The sequence below is a fragment of the Bidens hawaiensis genome, unplaced genomic scaffold (genome assembly GCF_021521415.1).
Source record: "Bidens hawaiensis isolate Kalapana, Puna unplaced genomic scaffold, B.hawaiensis_p1.1 tig00030593_1, whole genome shotgun sequence".
Lineage (NCBI taxonomy): Eukaryota > Viridiplantae > Streptophyta > Magnoliopsida > Asterales > Asteraceae > Bidens > Bidens hawaiensis.
Genome location: NW_027495115.1, coordinates 49,423 through 75,810, shown reverse-complemented (window position 1 = coordinate 75,810; position 26,388 = coordinate 49,423). Strand labels below are relative to the sequence as shown.

Here is a 26,388-nt window from a genome sequence, read left to right as displayed (position 1 = left end):
AAGATCATTGAATCTGTAACGCACACCTCATTACATTTAAACTAGGGTTTAAATGACGCTTAACACTTACTACATGTGTAGTCTTTCGGGAATTGCACCGAAACGCAAACGAGTTGACGCAAACGATTGGTGAATAAACGAAAAACGTCAAAACAATAATTATGTGATAATTATGTGTTAGACTTATGTGTTATGTGATAACATTCTTATAAACATTAACTTAATATGCAAGAACTAGTTAATTAAGCTAGAAAAGTAACATTTGAAAGTTAAGGGACCAAAGTGTATTATATTATTATTATTAATATTAACCTAAACCCTAAACTCCCTTCTCTCTTTCTCTTCCAAGTCGACGGCAGCCCCCCCCCCCATTGCTCTCCTCGCGATCGGCACACATACACACACATATCACTTGGTTTTGATCTTGGTTTTTCACAATTGAAGCATCCTACATCCGTTTCTAGCCATCTCCTACCTTCCTCTTGCTTGTATTGGTGTTTTTGAAGGTATAATTATAAACCCTAGGTCCGATTTTCATATGTATATGTGTTCATATGTTTTATCTTGATTAGATGATGTATTGATTGTGATTTGATAACTAGAATTGATGTTATTACATGTTAATTGTTTGTGTTTTTTATTTGAGTTCAAACAAAAACCCTAATCATGTATGTAATGTGTAATTGATGTGCATGGATAGTGATTATGGAGTCTAGAGTGTTATATGAATGAATTATGGTCCATAGATAGTTAATATGTTGAGTTTGGATGCAAACAGTTTCTGGACAGATTGTGTTATTGATGTTTAATTGACTGTAACGGGGTGTGAATGTGAAAATTGGTCGAGATAATTGATACTACAGTGAACTAGGTTGAGTCTAGTTTCTAAAGAATATAAATTTGCAATTTTTGGACGTGTGAAAGTTAACCTTTATGATTTTACAATAACATTGTGCAAAGCTGAGTTGTTAGACCTGCTGTTAGGTTGTTTTGTAAATATTATATCTCATGAACTACGAGACCAATTGGGTTGGTTCCACTTCTGTAAGTTGACTTGTTGAGTTAGGAACCTAAACCAAGTGGTCTTGCATTTGTTGGATTTTTCATTTAACAGGAATTTCAAATAACATTCTGTTGCGCATGAATTTGACTGTTCTGAGCTTGCTGTAGTGTTTTGATCATTATGAGAAATCTATGTAGAATAAAAATAAAATAAAATATGTTCTGGAAACCTAACACATGCATGCTTTAGTGATGATTTTTGGTAAATTAATTGAGATGCTATGGTGGAATAGTACAATCTTTCAAGTAGAACTTCTGTCTCAGTGAAACTAGCTGCTGAATTTTGTGAAAATGCATGAAACATGATAATTGCTAGTTAATTGTTATGTTTTGACCAATTTGCCCCTGCGGGGAATACTTGCTAAATAGTTGTCGTGTTTTGACCAAATTGCCTTTGCGGGGAATAATTGCTAGTTAATTGTTATGTGTGACCAAATTGCCCTTACGGGGAGTAATTGCTAGTGATGTACATTATTAATACATGACACGTAAATAATTGCTCACACACGTATCGTATCACAATTGTACTCGTTAAGTCACACACGATTCACAAACAAACACGAAACGTATCTTGTGATTAGGAATTATGTGCCGGGTCTAGAGACTCGATATTAGTTCCGATACTTAGAAAATCTCCTTGTTGTTTTAGAACGCTAGAGAGAGTTTTCTGTGACGCGCATCACTTGGTGATTTATTTTGGGAATTCTTCGCAAACAGTGAGTTTCACTTACCCCTTTTAAACTGTTTTAAACGCTTTTCACTTGGGGGAGATAACATACTCCGAAAAACGCATTTAAGATTTTGTTAGTAAATTATATATCACTTGTAAAGGCTAAGTGGCAAACGAAACAATTGAAGTCCTACACATCGAACCGGTTAATATTTGGAATAGCGAGTCACTGTTGAGTAGTACTACTGGGTTTGACAAACCCCACCCAACGCTAAACTCGACTGGAGGTCGAGCGGGTGTAATTTTGGCTAACACGTACCATGGTCTGGATGACCTGGTGACAAGGCACTTGATAAACAGTCAGCTTCGGTGTCGAACACTTAGTAATACTTGTTGTATAGGCTAGCTACCTATCGATATATAATTGATTTAACACTATATGGTAACGCAAAACGCTGAACGCAAAACGCTAAACGCTGAACGCAAACGCTAAACGCTTTATTTTATTTAAACTTGTGAACTCACCAACCTTGTGTTGACACTTTTAGTTTGTTATTCTCAGGTAGCCGAGACGGGCACGCGGTATAGGATCATGCATTGCTTGAAACGCTTTTGTTGTGCAAACTATTTTTAAAACTGTTATCAATTGGTTTAAGTCATCCTGCGTGACGCAACATTTATTTCATGGTTTTTTTCGCTTCCGCATTTAATTACTCGTAAACGTTTTCGTGGTTTGAAAACTTTGTTTTTATGGTTTGATTATAACTGATGATTCCGATCCTGTTAGTTCACACCCTCTGACGGTAAAACTCCGTTAGTGGATTTTGAGGGTGTGACACATAGCTTTTACTTGTTAGAATTAGGATTGCGCGAGAGCGGGTTTGGTTCTTGTCGGGTTTGAGTTTGTGAGCGATTAGTTGACCTAGTTTGTGTTAAACCAAATTGTTCCTCTATCCTTGGTTTCGTAGTATTCGTTCCATTAGGGTCGTGTGTCAGTGAGACCGAGAGGAGAGTCGACTTTAGAACACCTCATCATTCGTTTCCCTGTTTTTTCTTAAAATAAATCAAGTGTAACTTAGGGTTTGTTAGTGAGACCGAGAGGTGATCTAGCTTTCTTGAACGAACCTTAGTTGTGTCATCCTTAAATACCGGTGTCATGAGATCATTCAATCCATTAGCTTGTTGGACCTTCAATTTGATTCTTACCTAGTTATACGTTTTCCCCATTGCCAGTTAAGTTTCTAAATCAGGAAAGTTTTGTCGGTCAGTTTCTTTAGTCCGGTTAAGTAAGTTAATTTAATTAATTTGGTTAAAGTAATTTAAGTCAAGTAGTTTAATTATTAAAAATCAATTAAAAAAATATTATTCTTATGAAGGTTTTGTCTAGGGTTTAGATATCATGGGCGTTCTCCCATGTCCTTGTGTTTGATACTCGGATTCTTAGGTCTATACTACTTGTGATCGGTACACTTGCCGGTTGTGTGTGGATTAATTAGGAGTTTCGTTTTATAAATTTAAATCTTAGTTGTGAGTTCCTTAGAAAGGGCATTCATTAGACACACATCAAGTTTTTGGTGCCGTTATAACTTGTTCTTGCATGAAATTAAATGTTTGTGTATATGATCGGTCCCATGTTTAAGAGAGAAAAAAAACGGGTTTAATGAAGAAAGAATCAGCTCAAACGGGATTCAGATGAAGCTGGTATGCTCGTTTGAAGATAAACGAGTCAAAAAACGAAGAAACGAGCACCCAGGACCTGGCCACGCTACGCGAATTGGTGAGGCATCCATTCCCGCTCTATGTGACGTCCCACATGTCCCAAAGGCTGCCAAGAATGTTTAGGAATCAGCTACTCCATCCATTTTGTCTTCTAGTGGGCCTTGTGGGCTTGTTTTAACCTTTTTTATATTAGGAAGGAGGTGTTTAAACATATATATAAAGTGCTAATACCCTATGAACGAATTAAAAATAATTTTTCCACCTACCGCACCTGCTCTAGAGGAGAAACCAAGGAGGACAAGCTTACGGTTCTATATTTTATCATTCGATTGTCGGTTTTGACTATTTTAACGTTTGTGAGTTCGTTTTTGGTTTTTAATCATTCAAACCTTTTGTAATAAGATTTATAATAACATTTTTATCATTTATATCTATTTTATCTACTGTTCATTGATTATGATTGGCTAAACCTCTTTGTTCTACCTAGGTTAGGTGATTATTGTTCGGTTTTGATGAACTAAATGGAGTGTTTGATGAATATGACATGAATTGCTATTGAAAGTTTGGTTTAATGATGATTTACGGAGTGTTTAGTGGCTGTGATTTTATTGGTTTTATCTCATAATCTCATACTTCGATTAATTGAATTGATTTTTATTGATAGTTGTATGTTCTATTCTTTACTTTGTGTTTAGAGTTTGATTGCAGTAGAATCAACCATAGGGTTTTGTGAGATTGTTAATTGATATAAGTTAGCGGCTAAACACCTTCTTAGAGACTTAGAGGTGATTGGAAGTAAACTCGTCTCATAGCTTTTACTTTTTAGAATTAGGATTGCGCGAGAGCGGGTTCGGTTCTTGTCGGGTTTGGGTTTGTGAGCGATTAGTTGATCTAGTTTATGTTAAACCAAATTGTTCCTCTATCCTTGGTTGTGTAGTATTCGTTCCATTAGGGTCGTGTGTCAGTGAGACCGAGAGGAGAGTCGACATTAGAACACCTTAGCATTCGTTTCCCTGTTTGTTCTTAAAATCAATTAAGTGTAACTTAGGGTTTGTTACTGAGACCGAGAGGTGATCTAGCTTTCTTGAACGAACCTTAGTTGTGTCATCCGCAAATACTGGTGTCGTGAGATCATTCAATCCATTAGCTTGTTAGACCTTCAATTTGATTCTTACCTAGGTATACGTTTTCCCCATTTGTCGGTCAGTTTCTTTAGTCCGGTTAAGTAAGTTAATTTAATTAATTTGGTTAAAGTAATTTAAGTCAAGTAGTTTAATTATAAAAAATCAATCTAAAAAAATATTATTCTTATGAAGGTTTTGTCTAGGGTTTAGATATCATAGGTGTTCTCCCGTGTCCTTGTGTTAGATGCTCGGACTTCTTAGGTCTATACTACTTGTGATCGGTACACTTGCCAGTTGTGTGTGGATTCATTAAGATTTTCGTTTTATAAATTTAAAGCTTAGTTGTGAGTTCCTTAGAAAGGGCATTCATTAGACACACATCAAATTTTTGGCGTCGTTATAACTTGTTCTTGCATGAAATTAAATGTTTGTGTATATGATAAGTCCCATGTTGAAGAGAGCGAAAAAACAAGTTTAATTAAGAAAGAATCAGCTCAAACGAGATTCGGATGAAACCAGTATGCGCGTTTGAAGTTAAACGAGTCATAAAACGAAGAAACGAGCACCTAGGACCTGGCCGCGCTACGCGACCAGGTGAGGCATCAATGCCTGTGCTATGCGAAGTCCAAATGTCCCAAAGGCTTCCAAGAATGTTCAGGAATTAGCTACTCCATCTATTTTGTCTTCTAGTGGGCCTTGTGGGCTTGTTTTAACCTATTTTATATTAGGAAGGAGGTGTTTAAACATATATATAAAGGGCTAATACCCTATGAACGAATTAAAAAAATTTTCCAGCCACCACACCTGCTCTAGAGGAGAAACCAAGGAGGACAAGCTAACGGTTCTATCTTGTATCCATTGGTTGTTGGTTTTGACTATTTTAACTTTTGTGAGTTCGTTTTTGGTTTTTAATCATTCAAACCTTTTGTAATCAGATTTATATGAACATTTTTATCATTTTTATCTATTTTATCTACTGTTCATTGATTATGATTGGCTAAACTTCTTTGTTCTCCCTAAGTTAGATGATTATTGTTCGTTTTTTATGAACAAAATGGATTGTTTGATTAATATGACTTGAATTGCTATTGAAAGTTTGGTTTAACGATGAATTAGGTTGTGTTTAGTGGCTGCCATATTTTTAATATCATCTCATAACCTCGTGCTTCGATTAATTGAATTGGTTTTGACTGATAGTTGCATGTTCAATTCTTTACTTTGTGTTTAGAGTTTGTTTGCGGTAGGAACAACCGTAGGGTTTTGTTGAGATTGTTAATTGAAATACGTCAGCTAATAAACACCTTCTAAGAGACCTAGAGGTGATAGGAAGTAAACTCGTCTCATAGCTTTTACTTGTTAGGATTAGGTTGCGAGAAAGCGGGTTCAGTTCATGTCGGGTTTGGGTTTATGAGAGATTAGTTGGTCTAGTTTATGTTAAACCAAATTGTTCCTCTATCCTTGGTTGTGTAGTATTCGTTTCCATTAGGGTCGTGTGTCGGTTAGTCCGAAAGGAGTGTCAACATTAGAACACCTTAGCATTTGTTTCCCGGTTTGTTTTAAAAATCAATTAAGTGTAAGTTAGGGTTTGTTAGTGAGACCGAGAGGTGATCTAGCTTTATTGAGCGAACCTTAGATGTGTCATCTTTAGATACCAGTGTCGTGAGATCATTCAATCCCTTAGCTTGTTAGACTGTTAATTTGATTCTTACGTAGATAGAAGTTTTCTCCATATTAGTTAAGTGCTCTGTTAGTTTCGTTAAGTTTTCTAGTTAGTTCCGTTAACTTAAGTGAATTAGTTAAATTAGTTTAGATATATAAGTTAAACAAATATATTATTTAGGCAGGACTTGAGTAGGGTTAGTAATCTGAGCCACCTCACGTGTCTTTGTGTTCGATACTCGGACATCCTTAGACTTTACTACATACGATCGGTACACTTGCCGGTTGTGTGAACTTAAGTTAGGATATTCCGTTTTAATTTAAAGCTTAGTTGTGAGTCATAGTTTTCATAGATACATTTTCGCACATCAGTCACACAAAATGTGATTTGAATGTGTAATATTATTAGCCTTGTGTATAACTTGAGGTTTAAATATATCCTCGATTACAACCTTTTAATTAGTGTTGAAAAACTTTTTGGTGTGTTGAATGTGAGATTCTAGAGGAATAGTTGGTTTGACATGAGAAGTTGGTGTTGGTTTTTCCACTTTTACTACTATTTCAGGTTTAGCAGTCTTAACATTTTCATCTTTATAAGAAAATAGATTATTTGGGTAGTCATTGAAAAACGGTAGAGGTACCTCGAAGAATCCGAACCCATTCTTTGAAGCCTTTTGTTTTCCAGAAGCTTCAATAATTTCGTTCAATGGAAAAGATGAGTTTCTCAATTTACCCAACTTGTTCTTTAACTCAAGAATTTCATTCTCAAGCTCGGTTATCTTAGTTCGGCTTTCAGATCATGATTACTATTAGACAATCTTTCTATTTTGTCCTTTGATTTCTTTTGAAAATAAGATGGTCATCTGTAGTTATCTTTCATCGAAGCAAGTTCTTTCAAAAGTGATTCGATTTGAGCATGAATTAAGTCATATTTTGACTTGAATTCCTCACAAACATCACAAGACACAATTTCAGATAATTTAATGGAATTAGTTGAAACATTTTCAGACACAGTAGAGATAGAAATAGGACTAACCTCATCAATCTTGGCCATACATGCAAAAGACGTTGGATGCATGTTGCATGAAATATCATAATCTAATTCAGCTTCTAATTCGTTCTCGGTAGTCAATCCATCTCCTTGATCGTCTTGAAAATTCTCAGCTTGATCAAACATGGCAAGATTAGCTTGATTGCCATTACCCAATAGCCTTTGATTCCAGTCAATCCCTTCAGGTGTGAGCAAAGCTTGTGAACCAGCAGCTTTAGAAGAATCACCCCAAAAACCTTTTTCAATTAAGTCAGTGTACTTCTTGCCCAAGCTTCTTTCTTGATTAAGGGGTCCATTTTATTCTTTCTTCGGCTTGTCACATTCTTTGTCAAAGTGACCAAAATCTTGACAATTATAACATCTTACTTTAAGCTTGTCAAAACCAACTCTATTGTTCAAGGTAGGTATATCTTTTCCTGTCCTCTGCATGAACTTCTTTACCTTACGAACAACCATTGTCATATTACATTTCAAATCCATTAATTCCAAATCATATGGATCGATCTGGTCATAGTCTTCATCTGTAAGCTCACTTGTGGCAATTTTACCACTCACCAGATTTTCATATGAACTCATGAAAGCAATTAGAAAAGAAAAGTGTTGTTCAACTTCTTTCATGTTCACATTTGGTGGTTGAGTAAAAGCATTACTAGCACTAGTTGATCAATCAGAATTTGTATGTGTACCAGACGCCATGAAACAAACATTTGGCATTGATTCATTGAGTGAAGATGGCACATCTTGAGAAGTTTGATAATGGAAAGAATTGATTGGGGATGTAGTGCTGCTTAATGGTAAAGATCCTCCATACAAAGTTGGATCTTGATTTTCTTTTGAAGACTTTTGACACTTCATGTCATACTCTCTTTCTACATAAACTCCATAGTAGTTAGATCTTAAATTTTGAAGAAACTGTCTTCTTTTAGCACAAGCATAAAAGTTGAATAAGAATCCGGTAAAGCATTCCTGACAGTGTCAATCTTGTCAGATTCAGTTGGTTCATCTCAGGAATTAGATGATTAAACCTAGTCAACATCTCCTCAACTGCTCTCTCCCTTCAACAAATTAAAGTTTCTGAACTGAAACTTTAACATAACCTTCTTGCTTTTTTGTGTATTACCTATGCTTCTCATCTTGATGTGTTGAAACAAAGATACTTTTTTATCATCCTGAGTATAGGCATTAAAAGATTTTGGTTCAAACCTAGTAGTTGCATCACCAATCAAAGTATTAATATACACATCATCAAGACATCTCGAGCAATCAGGTTGTACATATCTTAAACAAGATCGAAATCTTGGTTCCCACATAGCAAAGTCACTGAATTTCATTAATCGGGGACATTTAAAATGTGAACCAATTTCAGCGTCTAAGTTGAGCATATATTGCGTCATCATATCTTGAGATGTTAATGTATAAAAGCCAGCCATGTTAACAATATGGATTAAACGATCAACAAATTCAAGTTTAGGTTAAATTTGTCCAAAATAAAAACTTAAGGGTGCAAACTGTAAGTTTCAGTAACGAATGGGTAAGTCATGTAATGAATGGATTGAAAGTGATAACGTATAGTAAAAAGTAACATGAATGAGGTTAAAAAGTTTTGGTAACGAATGGTATCACAAATAGCTATCACGAATGATGATTCAATTGTAACGAATCAGCTTACGAATGACTAAACAAATAGCATAACGAATGGCATAACGGATGGCTAGACGAATGAGGTAACGGATAAAGTAATGATTTGGGAAACGAATCAGTCTATCACGAATGTGTTTCCATAACGAATGAGTTGACTGCGAATAGGAATTTGATGACGAATGAGCTACAGTACACGAATGGTCAGTTGTAACAAACAGCCATGTGTCAATAAACGGTTATTGGCTGATAGCGAATGGAGGCTACAGTATCACGAATGAATCGTTATAATGTAACGAATGGGTCCTTCAAATATAAATTTCCAGATCTTCAATCCCATACCCAGACGTTGATCCAAAACAATCAATTAACAATGGATATCTCATCCGTAACTCAACCAAATTACACAGTTAATAGATTAATCGAATCGTCTAAACCCAGCGAACAAACCCTAACATATCCAAACGTCCATATCTTATCCAAACTCATCCGAAATCCAAATTATCCTTTTAACAGAAACCTCTGTTTCCAGCAATACCAATAAACTTCAATTCCACTCAACTAACTAGTAATAACACTATTAAACCAAATCAAACCTTACTAATTTGATTACGAGCTGAATATCAATTAATTAAGCCTCAATTATCCATCTCATCATGATAATTGATTCAAAATCAATTCAAACAGTCTGACCACGTGGAGCATTTACGAGAAGTATTAGAGATCCTAATAAAGAAAAAGTTATATGCTAAGTTTTCGAAGTGCGCATTTTGGTTGCGTGAAGTGCAGTTTCTAGGTCACGTAATCAGCTCTGAAGGGATTACTGTGGACCCAACTAATATTAAGGCATTAACAAATTGGAAGACTCCGCAGAACCCGACTAATATACGCAGCTTCTTAGGGTTGGCTGGCTATTATAGGAGATTCATTGATGTCTTCTCCAAAATAGCCGCACCGTTGACTGGAATGACCCAAAACTCTGTAGTGTTCAATTGGGGTAAGTTTCAGGAGGAGGCTATTGAGGAACTAACAAACAGACTCACGCAAGCTCCAATCCTTGCTCTACTCAAAGGTAACGAGGATTTGGTTGCTTGTATTGATGCCTCGCATCGTGGGTTAGGTTGCATGTTAATGCAACGGGGAAAGGTTATAGCTTATGTGTCCAGATAGTTGAAGGTTCATTAGAGTACCTACTCGACAAATGATTTAGATCTAGCAGCAGTCGTGCATGCCCTCAAGATATGGAGACATTACATGTATGGTACTAAGTGTATTATTTATACGGATCATAAGAGTTTAAAGTATTTCTTCAAGCATAAAGAGTTGAACATGAGACAGAGGAGATGGTTAGAGTTGACAATGGACTACGACTGTAATATCAAATACTATCCTGGAAAGGAAAATGTGGTTGCTGACGCGCTAAGCCAGAAGAATGAAGAATTCATTACAACAATGAAGTCTTATAAGTTGATTATTAACTCAGATCTTGTTGGGCCATAATTTGGTTAGACTGACGCATATCAAAAGGCCATGACATGATCAAGACTAAACTGACATAAACGAGGACGAGTTAAAGAATTGCATTATGGTTATGGTGATCTAGTACCGAAATCCCTATGGATTTCGGTTGGGCTTGGGCTATGTATGTAAACCAAGATCCAATATGGATCTCGGTGGGCTTTGGGCTATAGTTGGGCTAGTGTGTTGGATACCCTATATATAGAACATGTTGTATAGGGTTTTGGTGGTTAATTCAGTGGTTGTTGAGCAGAACCAGTATTAAATCAGTAGTAGCCACTATCCATAGAGAAAACTCATGTACTAGACAATTAGTTAATATAATCGTGTGCATTTGGAGTATTATTGTTTTCATATATTCATATTGTTCGTATCATTGTTCTTGAATTACCACGGTATTTGGATTCTGCACTAACATCGTGTTCGGGTTGATATCATATTGTAGTGATCCAGATTCGGGACTTACAATTGGTATCAAAGCCTTTTGAACCTTTCAAGGCTCGTTATTTTGATATCAACAGATTCAAGATCTAAGGGTTTGGTGGTTTTGTTGTTTTTCTCCAGCGAGTTCTTAATCGGAGAAGACGAAGCCCTATTTTTTGCTATAGATTTGGTTGGTTTGGAAAGTATTTGAATCCCATAATTCAAGGGATTCAGTTGGTTGCAAATCTGAAACAGTCAACATTGTTCTCAAGAAAATTTTGTTTGATTTCGGGGTAAATTAAGGGTTCTCAGACATTATTTTCGGGTGATTTTCGGTGAATTTTTGGCGGGAAATTCGGAAAAATTTGTTTTGAATGAAAGTTTTCCTAGACACTTCTCTTGAGTGGGACATTTTTCTTGAGAATTTTGGCGATCATATTTTTTTCAAAAAATTTTGGCGGGAAAATCAGATTAATTACTCAATGGATTCTCCACAACTCGTCTCAATGTTTGGAAGTACTCTTAATCAGTCTGCTCCCTCACGAGTAGTATTTCAGAGTTTGCCTACTGAGGTAATTTTTCAAACATGTTCTCAAGATTGTGTTGATAAAATAGAATTATATAAGCTTCACAATGATAATTTAATCAGAGACATGGAAAGAGTAAAATCTAAAAATTTTAAGCTTAAGAAAAATGTAAAAGCTTTCCTAGACAAAATAGAATCACAGAAAAGGATGTCGCTAAGCTTAAGTCAGATTTCAGTATAAAAAGTTGTCACCACCTAGATGCCAAATAGGAAATCGCCGAACTAACTACTAAACTGGAAGCTTCCGAGTTAGAAATTCTGAATCTAACTAGTAAATTTGAAAGGGCTGAACTTGATTTCAAAAAATTTGAGGGTAAATCAGTTATGGTGGAAAGAGAATGAGGGAGAGGGTATTGGATATAGTCAGGTACCCCCACCATACATTGACAACCATACTAGTCTTCCTCTTACCAAAGAGCAGGAAGAAAAGGTAAAAGACATGAAGTATGGTAAACAGGTTCAATCTGAAATTGTTGGATCAGGATCCCTAGAGAAAATCAAGCCTGTTTTTTAAATGTGTGAACAATTTTGATGCTTCTACTTCAAGTGCAGATATAGTAAATGATGTTGATTCTGATAGTAAAGGGGTTCATGCTAGTGAAAATGAATCTTATTCTAACGTGTCATCAAACTCATATAACACCACAACTCAAAATTGTACTATAATAATACATAGAGTTATGGAAACAAAGGGAAGGCACGTAAGAAATCAGCACAACAAGGACAGTCTCGTCCTCATAGATCCTCAGGATATCCATGTGTTGATAAATCAGTGGGTGATATTTATATTAAGAGGCAAACCTGTTACCACTGTGGCACACTAGGACATATAGCCAGAAATTTTGTTTATCGTCTATATGCTCCCTATTACAAGCAAAATCAGAAGGCCGCACCATAGGGCAAGAAGAATGGAAAAACCTTTACTAAGAAGGAATTCCAACATGAGGCAAGTGCTTCCGTTGACATTAGAAGAAGGATGAAGGCGTGTTTCTTTTGCGGGAACAGCGGTCATTTGATAAAGGAGTGTCACTATCATCCTGTTAATAGATAAGCTTCTCTGGTGAAAGGTAATAGGTTTCAACCGAATCCAGTGGTTAAACAAAATGCTTATTTTATAAAACCACGAGTATCTGTACAACGGGTCACAGATACTCAAGGATTCAAAGTTAATATGACAGGTTTGCACTCAAATGATTTAGAAACTGTTAAAAGAAAAATAATTTTCCAGAAGTCAAAGAGGTTGAGCAGTGGTTGAACATTTTGAGAGCCACCATCTAGAGAGAAAATACCGATTTTGGGTAATCTCATATACTAGACGATTTACTAATATATTCATGTGCATTTGGAGTATTATCGTGTTTATTATATTCGTGTTCTTCATTTATCTCGTTCTTGAATCACCACGGTGTTAGGATTCCACACTAACATCGTGTTCGAGTTGATATCAAATTGTAGTGATCCAAATTCGGGACTTACAATTGAGTCACCAAGTGTTGGATTTCCGCACCAATATTTGTTTGTTGATATCATAATTGTAGTGATCCAGATTCGGGACTTACAATTAGTATCAGAGCCTTGGACGAATTCAGGCTCGTTAATGTGATATTAACGAATTCAAGATCTTGATCCTTTGGTGGTTCACTTGTTTTTTTTTCCGGTGAAAAGGGTGGTCGGAGAAGGAGGTTTGTTCTTTGGAAAGGATTGGTTTTGGCTTGGAAACAAATCAAAATCCCTACTTTCTCGGAAGTTTGTTACACTGAAGTTGCTGATCACATATGTTGCTGATTATGTTCTAGTAAAGATTATGAAGATCTTGAAAGCATCAGTCTAAGGGCAAGATTGTTGGGTCACGATTTGGTTAGACTGACGCATATCAAAAGACCATGACATGATCAAGACTGAAGTGAAATAAACAAGAACGAAGCTACAAACCAAGGGGAAGAAAAATCAAAAAATTCAAAAAGAGCGTGTGTGTTTAATAAATAAAAAAATTAAAAGTTTTGATTATGTTTTTCAAAATTCACTCTCGCTTAAATTATTTCGGTTGCTCAAGATTGAAGAAAACATACTTGTATATGTTTGGTCCGGTGACCTTTTTGTAGATTCACAGGATAGCCATTTATCTAAAGACTGAAAGCATCTGGGGCGATTGTGATGCGTTTTGTTTTGAATTCTTTCTCTTAAAATTATGTCGGTAACTCTAAGTTGGAGGGACATGTATTTTCATATGTGTTTGGTCCTGTTAACCACTTGTGGACATACGGGATAACCATTTACCTAAAAATAAGAGTGACAGGGGCGATTGAGTTTTAAACTGTCTTCTGTAATTTATGGGAAGTGATATCATTATTGAGTTAACAGCTTTTTAGAAGCTTCAAAACATTTTCAAATGAAAATTGATCCAACCTTTGAAAAGTGATATATAAATTGTTTCAGTGTGCTTAACGGGTGAAGTTATTAAGCTTAAAAGGCTCTAGAACAGTCATTGATTTGTATGGTAGCTTTCCATGATGCGTAAAAGTTGAAGTGATATAAACTAAATTTGCTAAACCTACTGTGGAGAGTCATTTTAAAGAAATGTGCATGTCTCCATATAATCTCTTCGATTGATAGGCAGAAAAGCAATTACCCAGTCATACTCAAGCCAGTTAGTGTCTTGATCACCAAAAAAGTTACGTTTCTAAGTTTTTGCTGAAGTAAAAACAAGGGAGAGAAAAATATATAATAAAAATAAAAAAAAGAATTATTGTGAAGCAAAAATAAAAAAAATCTTCGTATTTCAAAAGCTTAAAGGGTCAAACTAGAACTACAGAGATGGGGCATAAAATTAAGTCCTGTCATGTCTTGAATGAAAGGCCTGTAAGTCCGGATGGCTTTTAAGTCCAACGTTCAAGCTTAAAGCTTAAATTATTGTTTGTTTATATATAAAAATATTTTGATCAAGCACTAGGGGGTTGGACTCAAATTGGGGTGATTTGGGAAACGCCAAATACGCTTTAAGAAGAGATAGGAGGCATCACAGGTCCATGAGTAATGTCCATCTATGCATTATGCCGAACTGAACCTAATTCATATCAGTGATGCAATTAAAATCATGCTAAGTTCGTTATACCTGCTATCAACCTGTTTCTTTATGTCATAATAACGCTGAACATGAATTTTTGTGAAAACACCTTAAACAATATGATTCCACGTTCGGATCTTTTCATAAAGGCGGAAGTTTTATCAAAAACTGAAATTTGATCCCAAATTTTTGCTAAATTACAAGAAGATCGGGTGATTAAATTTGTTTTATATATTGTTTTTGGTCTTATTTATTTTTACTTCTTGATTACTCTTGTCGAAACAAATATGTTAAGAAATCATTTTAAAATTTGTCTTCAGCTAATGAAATATGATATCGGTTATTGTGTTATAGTTGGTTTAGCTTGTATGATCTCATTTCAAGTCTTTTCAAGAAAATATAAAAAATAATAGAAAAATAAAAATTACAAAAATATGTCTGTCTTATTTTGTTTTATTTAATTGTTTTCAAAATATTGTTGTTGATCTTTCTATCAAAGTTGATTGTTCTTTCGAGATTGATTTCTTGCAACGGAAGCATATGAAGTATCAGAGATTCAAATTGGATGATGCTGTCAATAAGGGGGAGATGGTAGAGTATTGGATTCAGATGCTGAAGTTGCTGATCATGTTCAAGTAAAGATTCTGAAGGTTTTGAAAGCATCAGTCTAAGGGAGGGGGATTGTTGGGCCATAATTTGGTTAGACTGTCGCATATCAAAAGGCCATGACATGATCAAGATTAAAGTGACATAAACGAATACGAGTTGAAGAATTGCATTATGGTTATGGTGATGTAGTACCGAAATCCCTATGGATTTCAATTGGGCTTGGGCTATGTATGTTAACCGAGATCCAATATGGATCTCGGTGGGCTTTGGGCTATAGTGGGCTTTGTTGTTTTAGAACGCTAGAGAGAGTTTTTCTGTGACGCGCATCCTTTGGTGATTTAATTTGGGAATTCTTCGCAAACAGTGAGTTTCACTTACCCCTTTAAACTGTTTTAAACGCTTTTCACTTGGGGGAGATAACATACTCCGAAAAACGCATTTAAGATTTTGTTAGTAAATTATATATCACTTGTAAAGGCTAAGTGGCAAACGAAACATTTGAAGTCCTACACATCGAACCGGTTAATAATTGGAATAGCGAGTCACTGTTGAGTAGTACTACTGGGTTTGACAAACCCCACCAAACGCTAAACTCGACTGGAGGTCGAGTGGGTGTAATTTTGGCTAACACGTACCATGGTCTGGATGACCTGGTGACAAGGCACTTGATAAACAGTCAGCTTCGGTGTCGAACACTTAGTAATACTTGTTATATAGGCTAGCTACCTATCGATATATAATTGATTTAACACTATCTGGTAACGCAAAACGCTGAACGCAAAACGCTTTATTTTATATAAACTTGTGAACTCACCAACCTCGTGTTGACACTTTTAGTATGTTATTCTCAGGTAGCCGATGCGGGCGCGCGGTATAGGATCATGCATGGTTTTTGAACATTCTGATATGCAAACATGTTTTTAACTATTATTACTTGGGTTTTTAAGTCGTCTTGCGTGACGTAACTTTTGTCTTTTGGTTTTTACGCTTCCGCACTTATTTTCATTTAAACGTTTTTATGGTTTGATTATAACTAATGATTCCGATCCTGTTAGTTCACACCCTCTGACGGTAAAACTCCGTTAGTGGATTTTGAGGGTGTGACATTTGTTGCCTGGACGGGATTTTAGGGTGATAGAACGTTTTTAATCTGCTCTCTAAGTGTGTAGGAACAAATTAGGGAATACATTGCATATTAAAAGGTTTGTTCTAGACATTCAACTCGCAAGGATGCAGAATCTCAATACAAGCTTATTCTTAGGGGTAGATTCTCACAAATGGGAAAATGATGTCTTGAAGATAAAGGTAACCATATCACTTTGGTATGAAAGATTAATCAGTCAAAAAGATTTTAAAATTTTAATTTTTTTTAAAAAAAATATACAAAAAAATATGTTCACGTATAGTTTTTCACGTATAGTTTTTATTTTGTTTTATTTCAAAATGTGAAAATGACTTGAACGTACATGAGAAATAATAGTACATCAGTTGGCTGACTATCACACTTCATCATATATCATTATTAAATACTACGTTTTGACGATTGAGTCTTTTTGAGGTTAAATTTGTACATCAAAGTTTTCATTTCTGTCAAAATTTTTGCACAAATTTAGGGGGAGAAAATTAAAAAAATTCAAAAAGTGTGTGCGTGCGTTTAATAAAATTTTTTTATCTATGTCTTTCAAACTTCACTCTCGCTTAAAATTATGTCGGCTGCTCAAATTTGAAGAACATATACTTGTATATGTTTGGTCCGGTGATCTACTTGTAGATCCACGGGATAGCCATTTATCTAAAGACTGAAAGTATCCAGGGCATTTGTGATGTATTTTTGTGTTTTGAATCCTTTCACTTAAAATTATATCGGTAATTCCAAGTTGGAAGGACACGTATTCCCATATGTGTTTTGGTCCTGTTAACCACCTGTGGTCATACGGGATAGCTATTTACTTGAAAACTAAAGAGTGACCGGGGTGACTGAGTTCTTAACATATGTACCTTCTGTAATTCTCTGGGAAGTGATATATTTATTTAGTTAACAGCTTTTTAGAATATTCAAAATATTTTCAAATGAAAATTGATTCAGCCTTTAGAAAATGATAGATAAATTGTTCTTGTGTGTATAACGGGTGAAGTTATTAAGCTTAAAAGGCTCTAGAACAGTCATTGATTTGTATGGTAGCTTTCCATGATGCGTAAAAGTTGAAGTGATATAAACTATATATGCTAAACTTACTGTGGAGAGTCATTTTGAAGAAATGTGCATGTCTCCATATACATCTCTCCGATTGATAGACAGAAAAGCAATTACCCAGTCATACACGAGCTCGTTAGTGTCTTGATCACCAAAAATATTATGCTTCTAAGTTATTGCTTAATTATAAAAGAAGGGAAAAAGAAAAAAATAATAATAAAAAAATTTGATTATTGTGTTATAAAAAAATTCGTATTTTAAAGGCTTAAAGGGTCAAACTATTACTACAGAGATGGGGCATAAAAGTAAGTCCTGTCATGTCACAAATGAAAGGCCTGTAAGTCCGGATGGCTTGTAAGTCCAACGTTCAAGCTTAAAGCTTAAATTAATGTTTGTTTATCTATAAAAATATTTTGATCAAGCACTAGGGGGTTGGAGTCAAATTGGGGTGATCTGAGAAAGCCAAATACATTTTGAGAAGAGATAGGAGGCATCACAGGTCCATGAGTGATGTCCATCTAAGCTTTATGCCGAACTGAACCTAATTCATATCATTGATGCAATGAAAATCATGCTAAGTTCGTTATACCTGCTATCAACCTGTTTCTTTATGTCATAATAACGCTGAACATGAATCTTTGTGAAAGCACCTTAAGAATATGATTCCATGTTCGGATCTTTTCATAAAGGCGGCAGTTTTATCAAAAACTGAAATTTGATCCCAAATTTTTGCTAAATTACAAGAAGATCGGGTGATTAAATTTGTTTTATTTGTTGTTTTTGGTCTTATTTTATTTTTACTTCTTGATTACTCTTGTCGAAACAAATATGTTAAGAAATCATTTTAAAATTTGTCTTCAGCTAATGAAATATGATATCGGTTATTGTGTTATAGTTGGTTTAGCTGGTATGATCTCATTTCAAGTCTTTTCAAGAAAATATAAAAAAAATAATAAAAAAATAAAAATTACAAAAATATGTCTGTCTTATTTTGTTTTATTTAGTTGTTTTCAAAATATTGTGGTTGATCTTTCTATCAAAGTTGATTGTTCTTTCAAGATTGATTTCTTGCAACGAAAGCATATGAAGTATCAGAGATTCAAATTGGATGATGCTGTCAATAAGGGGGAGATGGTAGAGTATTGGATTCAGATGCTGAAGTTGCTGATCATGTTCAAGTAAAGATTCTGAAGGTTTTGAAAGCATCAGTCTAAGGGAGGGGGATTGTTGGGCCATAATTTGGTTAGACTGACTCATATCAAAACGCCATGACATGATCAAGACTAAAGTGACATAAACGAAGACGAGTTGAAGAACTGCATTATGGTTATGGTGATGTAGTATCGAAATCCCTATGGATTTCGGTTGGGCTTGGGCCATGTATGTAAACCGAGATCCAATATGGATCTCGGTGGGCTTTGGGCTATGGTTGGGCTAGTGTGTTGGATACCCTATATATAGAACATGTTGAATAGGGTTTTGGTGTTTATTTCAGTGGTTGTTGAGCAGAACTAGTATTAAATCAGTAGTAGCCACCATCCATAGAGAAAACTCATGTACCAGACGATTTGTTAATATAATCGTGTGCATTTGGAGTATTATTGTTTTCATTTATTCATATTGTTCGTATTATTGTTCTTGAATCACCACGGTGTTTGGATTCCACACTAACATCGTGTTAGGGTTGATATCATATTGTAGTGATCCAGATTTGGGACTTACAGATCTCTTTGAGGAGTTCATCAAGGTGTAGACAGAGGTGCTTACAGATGTTGGATTAATAAAAAAAGAAAGATTTTTCGGACAACAAGAAAAACTGATGGATAACACACAAGTTGCGAAGACTAGGTTTGACCATATATGTTTTCCACGCAATGGGGGTCTAGACTGAATCTTAGATGAAGCTCACAAGTTGAGGTACTCTATTAATCCATGATCTACCAAGATGTATCAAGATCTGAATAGAGACTACTGGTGGCCGAGTATGAAGAATGATGTAGTAGATTATGTCAGTAAGTCCTTAACTTTCTTGCAAGTCAAAGCGGAACATCAGAAACCGTATGGAAAGATATAGCCATTAGAGATACCATAATGGAATTGGGAGCACATCACAATGGATTTCATAACTAAGCTACCATGTAAAGCTAAACATCATGATACCATTTTGGTTATAGTGGACCGTTTGACGAAAAGTGCTCACTTTCTGCCTATACGACAAGCCATAACGTCATAAACGTTAGCAAATGTATTCATAAAGGATGTTGTGGCTAAAATGGAGTGCCATTATCTATCATGTCTGATAGAGATACTCGCTTTACTTCGAGGTTTTGGAAGAAGTTCCATGAAGCTATGGGAACAAGATTGAACATCAGTACGGCGTATCATCCTCAAACAGATGGGCAGTCTGAAAGGAATATCCAAACCCTTGAGGATATGCTACGTGCTTGTGCTTTATATTTTGGAGAAAGTTGGGACGATCATCCACATTTTGCGGAGTTACCTTGATGTGGGCCCAAGTGTATAAGAGTGGACCATGGTGTTTTCGGAGGCCCAAGATCGTGTTTTAAAAGGGGCTATACAAAAATGGGCTTAACTTGGGCTACGGGCCTCCGTTTTAGGCGTGCTACTAGTCAAAACGTCTGTTGGAAAATGGGCCATGTTATGATAACCTGCAATAGGCTGGTTAATCCGTTTGTTTTTCTGAAATAAGCCTTCTAGATACACTTTTGGGGCATCTTTATGTTTTTTTGTCTACTTTTCGGGTTTTGTTTTGGGCTGTTGTTGGGCATATGGCTGTTTGTTTCGGCTCAAGCCTATTTTGGTTTCTCATTGATAAAAAATTAATAAAAAAACACTCACTTTTCAAATTCCTAACTTTTGGGTCGAATTTGGGGGTTTGGGGAATGATCATAACGAGTATTCGTAGAATCAACGTGATTAGCCTTTAATCTCTATTGATACACTGCATCATCTCTTATAACAACAACTACCATTCGAGTATAGGATTGCCACCATTCGAGGTGTTGCATGGTAGACATTGTAGAACTCTTGTATGTTGGGGAGAGATTGGTCAGATGGAGATTGGAAGTCTAGAAATTGTGCAAGAAACCTCTTCAAGGTTTGATCATATCAAGGCAAGAATGAAAGATTCTCAAGACTGTCAGAAGTCGTATGTTGATAAGCGGCGACAACCAATCGAGTTTAACGTTAGTGACAATGTGATGCTCAAAGTCTCTTCTTGGAAAGGAATTATTCTATTCAAGAAGAGAGGAAAGCTAAGTCCAAAGTACATTGGACCGTTTATGATCATAGAGCGTGTTGGTGACGTAGATTACAAGCTGGATTTTCTTGAAGAGTTAGAAGGGATTCACTCTACTTTTCATGTTTCTCACATGAGGAAATGTATAGCTGATGAGACGTCCCACTTACCATTAATAGATATTGAGGTTGATGAGCAGTTAAACTATATCGAACAACATGTTGAGGTAGTTGACCATAAGGAAAAGCAGCTTCTTCATAAAACTATTCCCTTAGTTAAAGTGATATGGAAGCATCGTAAAGGATCGGATGCTACTTGTGAAGTTAAAGAAGAAATGCACAAGTTTTACCCAGATCTGTTTAAGTAAAAGTTAGGTTTTGGGGACGAAACCTCTTTAAGGAGGAAAAACTTGTAACATCCCAAAATGTCTAGAATAATATTTAATATATTATTTGTTGGAAGAATTAAATTGAGTTAATAGAATAATAATAATAATGATATAATAATAAAGATAGAAGGATAGATGGAATTAATTATGGATTTAAAAGGAAAGACGGGCCTAAGGTCCATGGGCTTAGGGACAATAAATACTCCTTAAACCCTAATTATTTCCATCTCCATTCATTTCACACCTTATCCTCCATCACCAAACAAACACTTAAGCCAAACACTCTCTACTCTGTTTTTCAACAATCCGAGATTAACCGAAGGTAATAAATCGTTGATCTGAGCTGACCCAACATATTAGAACCCGACACCGCAGCCCCGGGATGTTGAATGATCCGTTTGAATCTAAATCTAGCTTAATTTGGGTGTTTAATCAACCAAAAACAAGCTTAAGGGCCACCTTAGCTCAGATTTGGAAACCCCGAAGCTACCTAGGTCATAAACGGTCAAACCACGACCAACCATGGTGGTTAACGGCGGCTGACGGCGCCGGAATACAAGAAAAACCTTAAAAACACATAATAAGGAGCTGAACTTATATGCCGTATAAGTCTATGTAACGCATAAGTTTGCACCGTATAAGTATAAGCAGCAGCGTGTAAGTATGTAAATGCATAAGTACGTGTGTACCATGTAAGTATATAAACGTATAAGTATGCAGCGTATATGTATCCATGTAACGTGTATGTATACATGAATGTATATGTATGTGACGCATATGTATGACTTATACTCTATTGAGACTTATACTCCAGATGTACTTATGGACTAGAAGTAACTTATACACTAGGGAGGACTTATACGCTAGGATGTAATTCTAAATAAATGAAAGATAAATAGCGTACACGTACGTGAACGATAGATAAGGACATATATGAAATATAAGTAATTAATTAATAAGGTAAGGTAACTTTTAAAATGAGAAATGACTTATAATTAGGAGTAGTTAAGTGATGCCTGTTTTTTGATACACAGTTAGCCATGCACAACTCAAGAAGGGCATAACCGTAAATTCAGAAAGGAATTGCTTACAGGTGAGTTTCTAGCCCATTTCTGTGTTATGTTTTCGGGGATGTGTGTATACTCGATGTGTTTAGTTAGTACACTTACCTTAAATGGTAAGTGTATGCCTTATATGATTTATGCGATACTTATTGAGGCTGTGAATAAATGCTTTTCGGTACGTGAACGGTCTTCGGATATCGCACGTATCGCCTGGAAAGGTGATCGTTAGAAGATGCGATTGTTTTACATATATGATGCATGAGTGATATACATATATTATATGAAAGATTGAGAGCATGTATGAAAGTTTATAAAAATAAATATGAACGAAAGCAAAGGTAAGGTTGTACGAAAGAAAGGGACCGAGCCCTAATAGTACTCGAGGAAGAAGGGACCAAACCCTAATAATATCTGAGGTAGAAAGGGACCGGGCCTTAATAATACTCGGGGAAGAAGGTTCCGGACCCTAATAATATCCGAGGAAGAAACGCGACCGAGCCCTATAATAATCGAGGAAGTAGGGTGTAATGCTCTTTAAAAACGTATAAGTATGTAAAGTATGATTAAATAAGAAAGAATGGAAGAAAGACAGAAGATATATACTTATATATGTACGAAAGAAATGTAAGCAGGGTATATAATATGTATCTTTGGATGCATATGTATAAGTATGTGAATGTATTGTATGTTACCAGATTAACTAGAACTCACTCAGCGTAACTGACTATTAGTATGCACACATTTAAATAGATTGAAGCAGATGACTTGAGAGAGAGACACAAGGCATGATTAACTAGAACACACTCAACGTAACTGACTTTTGTCATGACGTTTTAATAAGCTACTTCATGCTATGTTTTAGAGATATGTTTTGAATGATTGTAATGAATGGTTAACTTTTATTATTTCCGCGAAAGTTTAAATTAACTCTGATATTTAGAATTGTGTTTATGAGCAATGCCAATATAAGGCACCGGGACCGGAGCCTTACAAATGCCCATTGTTGTTGCTTAAAGGAAAAAGATGGCTAACAGGTTAATATGTTAAAAGAGTATAACAATTTATAAAAATGATTTGTATTTAAATGCCTTAATGTTTACAAAATAAACCTCAACCAAAGTTTTCATAACCGGATCGGATAGCGAACCGGTCGGACAACTGATTTACATGTTAAACCGGTTAGACCGGCCGAACGGCTTTTGCTTAAAAAATGTTCATAAAATTTTTTTTTTTAAATTAATTTTTAATTGAAAAACTGGTTCAACCGTCACATCGGTTTATTTGTAAAATAGATATTTGACTTCATTTTTATATTAAACTTTTATATATAAATTATGTGTCATCATGGGAACTTAACATTTAAAAATAGTTTTTAGCCTACGTGTTACGTGGGTTTATTTATAAATTTCTTTTATATTATTGTGATTATATAAAAAAAAGTCAATATCATAAGATTAGTTCTAAATTAACGTTAATGATAGAGTAATATCTAAATTGATGTCACTTTACAAATCATTTTGGGCTAGAAAGTCATGATCTTCATGAATAAAACAATATCCTCATCACTAAAGTTAATGATAACGCAAACGCATAATACATCAACTTCTGTATATTTCTATCCTTGAGGTAATTCTAGAAATCAATGTCATTTTACAAATCATTTTCCGGGCCTAAATGTCACATCCTTCATTTGCTGCTTTTTACTGGAAAGGACCGAACCATGGGAACGAATCTATAGGGTTATCACCTATCACTCAACCCGATTCTTTCCCGTTAAAAAAATGGTTGGCTATGGCTGTGCGTATAATGCTATTGGGTTGGATCTAATATCAAGTAAGAATCTCGATGGGTCAAAGAAAAAGAGTATTCAGCTTGTGAGCTTACGCATAAATATTTTTCTAATACAATAAAGAAATTTTGTAATTTAGCATACTAAATATAACAAATTTAATTTTTCCGTTGAAATGTAAAGTAAAATCAAGATTTGAACATGAGGTTATATATAACATATTGCTCAAAGGTGTACAGAAAAGTGGAAGCAAAATCAGGAATATAACTATAGGTTGTGGGGCGAGGATTTATGTACAACAAAATTAACAATTTTAATCCCATCACAAAAGATAAGATAGGGCTAACCTAGAACTTCAATTTGTTATTCCTTGAAAAGCAACCAACCAATTTAGATTCATAAGGTAACACAAATAAGGGGGTGTTTGGGATTCCTTACTAAAGCTTATTATATATTTTCAATAAGTTAATAAGTAACAAAGTGTAACTTATTAACTTTTCCCTCTCACATCAAATCAATGCCAAACATCTTATTCATTTTCAAAAAGTTAATAAGTTATAAGTAGGTGAAAATAAGCAATTCCAAACACCCCCTAAATTAAATCGGCTTCATCATTATTCTCTTGATTGTTTGGGTTTGACATTCTGTGAACAGAATAGATTTTTAGTATAAATGAAATTCTTACTTATATGCTAACGATAAAATGTTTGTTACAAGAGTGTGACATTCTTTTTGTTTACAGAATGTTTAATTAAGTCTGTCGTATTTCGAGTATATTTCTTTTCTAATCTTTCTTGAGATTGTTCATCTCGTAATGACACAATCTAATTGTTTATTATTTGCTTTTGAGATAATCGTTTGAAACGATAATTCTATTATTTTTCAAGTATTTTAATGACAATAGTCGATGGGGTTCTTGAGAGGCATCATATTTTCTTGTTTGTATATTCTTGAAATAGTTAGTACATACCTTGTGTACAAATAGACCCCAAGAATTTCTATAATTCTTATTTCTAGGTCATGTTTCATTTAATCCTTGCTAGTTATTTCACGTAGCGTCGACTTGAGTTTAGTCATCTTTAAGATTTTGTCCACCTGGACCTTTCCTTTATTTTCTAGCTATTACTCTCTTACTTCCAGAGGTACTTTGAAGAATTATCTTGAGAGTTTATGCAATCTTTTCTTAACATAATTCTTTAAAAGATACATTACTAATTTCGAGAAAATTTAAATATATCTCTTATTTATGTTTCTATAAGGTTGCACGACTTTTATTACAATTGCATTTTTCACAACTACTAAGATTTTTATTTCTTCCATTGAATAATCAGCTTCTTGATCTTGTCGTTCTTCTTAACATTTTCTCCTTTCTTCTTTTCTTTTTTTTTTCTTTCTTCAGCATCCATTTCTTTAGTGTGAGCAAAGTAAGGATCTTGCATTGTTGAATAATATTCTTGTCCCTGAGGATTTTCTTCTGGATAAGTCATTACTTCCTTTCCATTTGACAACATTGATTTCTTGGATCTACTTGATATGTCTCCATACGTATTCCGATTTGGCATAATCCGAGCTAGCCGAATGTTAAAATCAAATGAATCTGAATCTTCCTCCGTTGCTGTTTGGTATGAACTTTCATCACTTGATATAGGAATTGGGAGAAAAGACGTTCCCATATAGCCTTTCCCTTTACCGGGTCGAAGCTGAACGGATTCTTCGCTAGATTGACGTTCGGACATCTGTACGAGGTTATATTAAGGATAGGAGTGTGTTTTCGTATCTTATCCGTACTTGTTTTATATCCTGTTCGTATTAATTTTATTATTCAATGATTATTTCCTTGATATCTTTATTTGAATCCTAATTATTATAATCTTATTTCTGATCGAAGCCTAGGTACGATTTAAATACCTAATTCGCTAAGATCGATGGCTCTGATATCAACCTGTCACACCCTCACTTAGGGCCTAGGCGTGTGACCAATAGTTGGTACATGTTTTGAAAATATATCATAGTTTTAGCGGAAGTCTTTAGTTTATAATAAAATATTAATTTATATTTTGAAACATTAGTTTATTTTTAAAATATAACAAAATATTTGATTTAATATAAAGCTTCTCGAATATTAAATATTCAAGAGTTTGATTTTCAAACCTTTATTTTATTTATAAAACTTTGTTTAAATATTGTTTGCAATATTTTAATAATTTAAAATATTGAGCCATCTCTACCTTGCGAGCATCTATCTCCATGAGTTGGCTTTAATGCCATGCTACTTGTGCTAACTTTATTTTCTGAAATGTTGGGGGAAAATACGTCAGCGATATGCTGGTGAATCGTTGACTCTAAAATATTTTATAAATCTTTCTTTGACTGACAAGATAGTTTTCATGAAACACCCTCAGCAGAAACGTCTCTTATTTCTGGGATTTGTACCACTGCCATACACACACAATTACGGTTCTCCGGGAACTGATGCCCTTCGGGAACTGACGCCCATTGGGAACCGATGCCCATTGGAGAACTTTTATTATGATCTCTAGTCTGCGGCCACGTAGCCTTGACTGATAGACT

The 26,388-nt window shown here is 35.1% G+C and overlaps 1 protein-coding gene across 1 annotated transcript; it reads left to right on the top strand.

Annotated features, from left to right (window-relative positions):
* The first annotated feature begins 20,619 nt into the window (after positions 1–20,619).
* LOC143580765 (uncharacterized) lies at positions 20,620–20,943 on the top strand. The gene has a single exon (XM_077063708.1). The coding sequence runs from the start codon at positions 20,620–20,622 to the stop codon at positions 20,941–20,943; it is 324 nt and encodes a 107-aa protein (XP_076919823.1).
* Positions 20,944–26,388: the final 5,445 nt, after the last annotated feature.